The sequence below is a fragment of the Somniosus microcephalus genome, chromosome 15 (genome assembly GCF_052327205.1).
Source record: "Somniosus microcephalus isolate GS21.2 chromosome 15, FLI_Smic_1.0, whole genome shotgun sequence".
Taxonomy (NCBI): domain Eukaryota; kingdom Metazoa; phylum Chordata; class Chondrichthyes; order Squaliformes; family Somniosidae; genus Somniosus; species Somniosus microcephalus.
Window position 1 is genome coordinate 86,322,586 of NC_141001.1, and position 7,655 is coordinate 86,330,240.

General features: G+C 37.5%; 1 protein-coding gene across 1 annotated transcript in view; it reads left to right on the forward strand.

The window, feature by feature from the left end:
* api5 (apoptosis inhibitor 5) overlaps positions 1-7,170 on the forward strand; it is a 45,834-nt gene extending 38,664 nt beyond the window's left edge. The window contains exon 14 of the mRNA XM_086008088.1: positions 638-7,170. Within this exon, the coding sequence (XP_085864214.1) occupies positions 638-717 (80 nt within the window). The 3' untranslated portion in view covers positions 718-7,170. The remainder of the gene's footprint in view (positions 1-637) is intronic.
* Positions 7,171-7,655: the final 485 nt, after the last annotated feature.

Consider the following 7,655-nt stretch of genomic DNA (forward strand, 5'->3'; position numbering starts at 1 on the left):
GCGTGGTCCCTTTAAGAAAACCGGCAGATGACATCATCAAATGACGTCATCCGACCGGCTTCCTCTTAATTGGCCAGCAAGCTCGCAGGACGGGCTTAACAAGGTCAATCAACGTAAAATCACGTCTGTGGGCCGGATGCAGTTGGGGGTGGGACTGGAAGCCGGAAACCACCTGACCCGCACCCAGCCTGCCTTCATTGATCATTCACGGCCTAAGTGTTGCGTCATCGTGGCAGTGGAAGGCATCCTTGTGTAGTGCTCACCCACCACTTGGTAACTGGGTCAAAGTGGCATTGAACAGGTTTGGGATCTAGTTGTCTGCCCTCAGTTGGTTCATATACCAGGGAAAGGGAGAGAATAACTTTGGGGGGGGTGCAGCAGGGAGTAACACATTATTGTCCTTTTTGAATTTTGATTACCAGTTCTAGTTCATTTGGGAAAGGAAGAGTTTTGATAGGATCAGTGAATTTTTCAGTTGCAAGATCAAATTTTGCTGTCTAATTTTAAACTGTATGCTCATATTACAAGTAGATGCCTACATAATTCAGTATAATCTTCAAGCTACGTATCTTAAAAATGTCCTTAAAATGACAAGTAGATAAGAAAACACATCGAGCATAATTTTCTTTCTTTACAGAACAAAGAGGAGGTTTCCGTGGAGGCAGAGGTCGAGGCTGGGGCGGACGAGGAAATCGTAGCAGGGGGCGCCTCTATTAGAACTAAAGGCTCCTTCACCATTGCCCATTGTGCAGTAGTTACTGTGTATTATAATCTCGGGATTGCCACGGAGCACCTGCAAGAACTGCTAGTAGCCTTCAAAGGAGAATTCTGTATTTAAGCAAACCTAATTTCTAAAAGATACCTTTGTACATTTCAACCTATGTTTATATGTGGGAACGTGAAGCTGTTTTTCCAAACCCACACTCTTGTTCTGAAATGTGCTTTTTATTTCCTTTTCTTTGTTTTATACTGCTCTTCTGACATTTATAATAATTATTAGGCTGGGAGGAATTGTCAAAACAAAAAGCACAGCAACAATTGACATTCCAAAATCCATCTTTGCAAAAACATGGTAAAATTAGAACACAGTAGAGAAATTCATGAACAGCACCCATTTGATGCTACATATTGTCCAACTGACTGTTTCCCACTAATGTGATGTAAAACCTGCATTCAGGATAGCATTTAAAATTGGTCCTGTTGTGATCTATGACCAATGTGGAAACTTTCAAGCTACTCTGAGTTCTCTAGTACCAGTGACTTATTTCCAAATGCACATGTGCCACCAGAAGGAGTAACATCAGTGTAACACTGATGTTCATGAGAAAACTCTTGCAGCACTGGCACTTCAAAATTTTGGATCTCATACTTCCCTAATTGAAATGCCTAACTTTTAATCTGCTTCAATAGGTTCCTATGCCAATCCTAGACTGAGAGCAGATAAGCAATGTTTTTCTAGGCCTCTTAGAGTGACATCTTACTACTAACAATTGACAGGGGCAATGACTTTTTTCCTCCATTTCTCTTTTGGACAATATTTTGCTTCTGCCCAGTAGTTCGTGGCTTCCCAGTTGAGATTGGGGGATTTAATTGTGTGGAAACTGTGGATGGAAATACATATATACTTGTGCAGTGGTGTATTAATGTACACTGTGCTACTGGGGGGGCAGAAATCCCTCCTTTTTGAAGCTGGGCAGCTGCAACCCAATCTCAATTCAACATGTGTCCTTCAGCAAACTAATGACACTATCCCTATGGATGAACATAAAGCTACATGCTGTGATAAAACTTTTTAGTAATGTGCAGTATTTATGTAACCTGTTGCATTTTTATGGTCTGTATAGATTAACTGTTGAGTGCTATAGTACTGAAGTACTGTATTCAAAGAGTACTTGTAGTTTAAAAAAAAAAGAATGCTTTGCTTGATTCCAAAGCTTTGTCTGCATTTGTGCTTTGATCCCCACTTCATTGCCTATCTCCATGGCCAATATTCTTATGATATCAAATATTATCTCATTGTGCCTTTGCACTGTACAATGGGCTTCATTTTGATGTCAGAAGCCAACAGTCATGAGGTAAGTTTTCTGAACTATACCCTGTCACTTCCTGAGTTTGTATCCCCCTCCCCCAATAAACCAATACAGTAGTTAACAACTTCCACGTGTTAATATTTCAGCTGATCATCTAAATTTTTTTAATTGAGTATGAAGATCATTGTGCTATTGGACTGAACACTAAATCTATGTAAAGAAATTACATGCTGCATGACTGCAGTCTTGTTGTGAACAAACCTTCATCCAGCAATAGCTTGACCCTTATTAATATATTTCCACTGTAGCCTTCAAATGCATTAAGTAATATATATCTCTTCAGTTCTGGATTAGGTTTAGGTCGGTGAGAATTGCTGTACACTTACACAAAATATTACATTATGGTTCCAGTTAAATTGTGAGGGGGTTACTACGTACACCAGTATGACGGTGAATAAACTACAAGCTGTCATATGATATTGTATTATGTCATGATCTTGCAGAGAAACTGGCTGTGTCACTTGCATTAGTGTTATTGGTGAGTCCAGCTTTAACAGTTCTGTTAACTAAATTGGGAAAGCAACAGTCAATTCAAGCCAATTTCTGTTATGGATTACTGGCGAAATGGCTACATGAATATATTTCCCCATGTGCACCAAAATTTGGGAAAGTGCCTTCAGTGAATGTGCACGTGTTAAATGTTAGTGTCAACATTTGAACGATGAACAAAAATCTAAGTGGCAGAAACAAAATGGTCTTGAAGTAATGTTCAGAGAAGTATGTTGATTCTTTAATACCAGATGCCAATGTTACAAGTGTTTCAGAATATGGGTAATGTCGAACCATTTTAGATCGCTGTTTAACTACTGAAATCTTAAATTTACCATACTGCAGATTTATATAATATGAGGTGTATTTTGGAAGCTTGCTGTTGGAGGTGAATGAATACTTTATGCAGTGGCTATCAACATGAATAATGTTTTCTTATTCATTTTCTAAAATCCAGTCATTGTACAGTTTTTCTTTGGGTGGAAGCTACCTAATACAGTAGCTATGATGAAGGTCTTTGGGGAAGCATACTTTTTCCTTTTGTAAATTATACAGTGGAACCTTTTCCTTTATTTAGTCTTTGGTTTGCAATATAACAGTGACAGACCATTTTTTTAAGCAGTGTGTAAAAGGTTCCAGTTGTCTTTATATTGTGCAGAAAGATTTATTTCAACACTTTGGATTTAATCATTGCAAACTCAAGTTGGACATAGTAATACATGCAATTGCATGTATCTCTAAGGCTGTAGGTGAAGCACGTTGTTCAAACTTTATTTAGATAAGCTGTAACTGTGCATGTGACTTTTATTGGGATGTCCGTACATATTTAGAGAACGCTTTTTGTAGGTGTTTGCTAGTTTTATCAATGTCATTGCAGCTTCTGTTTAGAAATGCAACAAAGTTATTTGGTCACAGCCTCATTTTCTTTCAGTGGAAGGAAATGTAAGTGTTGCCTCACACTTTTGGAATAAAATGTTTTGTACGGTAATGGTGCATACGGAGTGATATTTTTGTATATTGCACCTATAATGAATTAGTAAACTGATGAAAAATAGAAGTTACATTGTCGACTATCAGGTTTTCAAGAATTTAACTTCACCAATAACTTATGAAAAATTTAAGTTTTTATAGGCCTATTATTTTTGATCTGGTTATGTAGACAGGCAGTTTTTCAAAGGTGTTTTTTTAACATGACAATTAGTGGCAGGAACTAATGATCTGGCTAATCTAGAAAGTTAGTGTATAATGCAGATTTGCAACAAAATGAATATTACAGTATTCAATCAGAATTTAGACATTGACACGAAATGAGTAACAAAGAAATTCAGCTATTAATCTGCATACTAACTAGAATTTCAAGTTGTGTTTGTGTATGGGGAGGGCAAATATAATTTCCAAGTGTGAGGATAGGTGTGCTAAGATGTGTTCTCAAAAGGTGGTGATACACATTTGGAACTATCAGAAATTTGAAGAGCAAATTGCTCCCTTTATAGTTTCCAAAAATATACCGACAGTAAATCTGCTCATCGGGAACTAGCATGTGTCTCTTTCCTACAAATTTTGTTGCCTTACATTAAAACTGTTTTTTCCCTTTTATTGTTACTTCCATTAATTTTAAAATCTCTTGGTCTGGAAAATTATGCAATAAGCCCTGTGAGGAACAGTCAAAATAGACCAGAAAACTACTGTAAATCACTTTAGAAAACACACAAGGAGAAAACTGCTATTTTATTTTCTTTGAACCGGCATCTTGCCCCATATAACATGTCCATTGTATCTTATAAGCCCCTTAAGGTCATTCTAACATTTACATGAGTGAAGTATCAAAATCTGTGGTACTTGAGGGCAGATTCATGGAGTTTTAATCTCATTTGTGCAATTGCAAAGTTAAATCCAATATGATTGTCATTTTGGTAGTATAATACAGTTAGCTCACCCCTTAGTCATGCATGGTTAATTGGAATGCTGTAATATGTAAAAAGCACAGTAATTGTAGGAAGGAATATATATCATCTAAAAAAACTACTTCAGAATTTTTTTTTCAACATTAAAGCTACATAAAACTCTAGTGCCTTGCTCAATGTGCTTTCAGAAACCTCCCTAAAAATACTAAAACATCAAGTTCAGTTAGATGCAGTATACATACTGCATACTTTATTTTTGCTGTCTGTAATTTGATGTCAAATCTGGTAATTCACAATTATTTCTTATGTTAAAATTCTAAGCATAAAATGGCAATTTACATCTAATGGAAGCAGAATTGCTTAGTGAAAGTGTTCCTTTTTAAAAGCTTCATTCCAGTCACAGCCACTTAACCATATTACCCTCCCACACTGCCTTGTATTACACCTTGTTCTGTACTCTCAGTACCTGAGTATCATTGGGGTGGGGGCGAAGAAGAGGGACATTGATTACTAGTACAGGGTGGTGCCTACAGGCTGCAGCTTTACTGTGAAAACAGAAACTTCACATCTTTCTGTTATGTAGACAAGGTTGTTAAGAGAATCATCATGTATTTCTGGACAAAGCAACAGTCCTGTCTGCTTTGAAAAGATTTGGTTCTTTGACACTTAGGTAAATTGGCAACTGTCACCAGATTACTAAATGTCTGAAGGTCCCTACTTCTTGAGCACATTATCTGAATATCCTAGGCCTGGTAGTGATGACACATATATTGATACAGTAACTCACTTTGCCAAACAATATTAGGATATGTTGGTGCCTGTTATTTCTCTAAATGTTGGGTTCCTGGTGCCTGTGAAAAAGAGCAGACTTGTTTCTGGAATAGCAGAGGACAGTAACTCGGAAGATTTTTGGAAGTCTAGTTCTAGATTTGTTTAATTTAGTAATGGAACCTTTAAGTAACTTTATCACCAATGCATTGCTAACTATTGCAGTACTTGATTTTTAAATGATTCCAGAGTTTTCACTTCCACTACTCTATCTTGAAGTCTTATCATGTTTCCTTTCAAGCCTGAAAAGCATGAGGTTTTGTTGTTTTTCCTCACAACTCAGATCTCTGGCACGAGGAATCAGCCATGTGGCTTTTGGAACTTCCTTCAATGTTTGAATGTCTCCCTTGTGTTTTGGTAACCAGAACGGGACACAGCACTCAAGGTGTACTCTGACCAGAGAACACTAGTTTGATTATGACTTCCTCTGACTTAAATTCTAATTTTCTGGCTACTTAGTTCAACATTGAATATCAAGACCATTAGGTACTCAAATATCTTTCTCAACAGCATTCCTGGCTATTTCAACCCCATTCATGGATGAAGTGTATTGCCCATTTTCCTCCTCATGTGCAGTACCTTACACTTGTCTGCATTAAATTTCATCTACATTTTTTCTGCCCACTTAGCATTTTGCCCAATTCTGCAATTTCGGAGCTCCCTCCTTTGATTTCAACGCCCCATCTAGTTTGGTTTCATCTGAAAATTCTACCAATTTGAGTTCCTGAATCAAAATTATTGATGTAAATTAGAAAGGTTAGTGGTCCCAACACCAATCCCTAAAGCACTCTATTTAACCTCCCCCCCCCCCCCCCCCCACCCAACATAATTCATCTTAACAAGTGCCCATTGTTTTCTACCCTTCATGCAATGTTCCTTGAATCCCCATAGCTTTGAGTAGGACAAATAGCCTTTCACGTGAAACTTTGTCAAACGCCTTTTGAAAGTCTAGGTATGACGCATTTTCGGGATTTCTGGTCTTACCTGGGATGGCACTTCCTCAAAGATGTCAAGGAGCATGGCCAGGCAGGACCTTCTCATTCTGAACCCATATTGACTGTTGTTTTACTCAGTTATTGCACAGATAATCTTCAGTTTTACATAGGATTGAAGTAAGACTAATGGATCTGTAGTTGCCTGTGTCTGTCTATTCACCTTTTTTGAATATGACCTGTTTCCAATCTACTGGCATCTCTCCAACATCTACTGACTCCATCATAATTGTCAATACCTCACAAATCTCCCCAGTTTCTCTTGAATGGTATTTACCCCAGAGTCCTATCACTGGGGATTTACTGAAGCCCTTTTAGCTTGTCTGTACTTCCATTTCCTATATATCAGAATCATTCATTTTGCCTGGGTTATTTCAGGTAGAATATTGCTTGCATCTTCCCTTGTGAATAACTAGAGGAAATAATCATTCAGAATGTTTGTTACCCCTGCTTATCCTTTTCCAGCCTGTTGCCATATTTTATGGTTCTCACTTCTTCCTTGACTACACTCTTACTGTTGAAGTTCTGAAAGAATCTCTTACGGTTACATTTTGCTTCTGCAGTTATGTTTTTTTCTAGGGCTCACTGCCTTCTGATCATCCTTTTAATGTATTGCTGCGTGTTTATGTATTAATCCCAGTAAACTACTTTCATTTTCTCCCTGTAGGATTTGTGGTAATTTTCCTTCCACTTTTTGTGTATTGATCCATTTAATTTCATACTTGTCTAGTTTGTGTTTGTTGATTCTGGGCAGTATTTATCCCATGTGCCTAGCATTGTTCCTTAAAGGTGTCCTCATCCTGTGCTGTTGAACAACCTTACCCAATCAATTTGCTTTTAATTAAAGTTAGCCCTTTCAAGGTTGTACACCTGGCTCTTGCCTTTGGAATTTCTGAATTTCAAATCATAGTGAAATTAATCATGTGGTGGCTGCTATTTTTGGTACTTGGAGTCATTTATGCACACCAGGTCAAGATGAGAATGAACTCTGACACACTGAGCAGTCATGCATTACATTTACAAACTCTGAACCTGAGCCAATGGCGAGGATCTGGAAGAAGTAAAATAAAAGGGAAAGCACACAAAAGAAATGTAATTAAAGGAAGCGCTGAAATCATAAAGGGAGCACCTGAGAGAAAATCTAAAAGGAATCATCTAAGAAATAAATTTAAAGGAGCAATCGAAAGAATCAGAATTAAGATGGAGCCTGTGAGGTGTGTTCGCTATGAGATGTTTACAAATAAGCGATCAAGGCATAACAAAGGTGAAAATATACAAAAATTATCTGTTGATCAACAAGTTTAAAGGAAGGTTATGACTAGAGAGGAAAGTACAGAAACTTCCACGAGTAG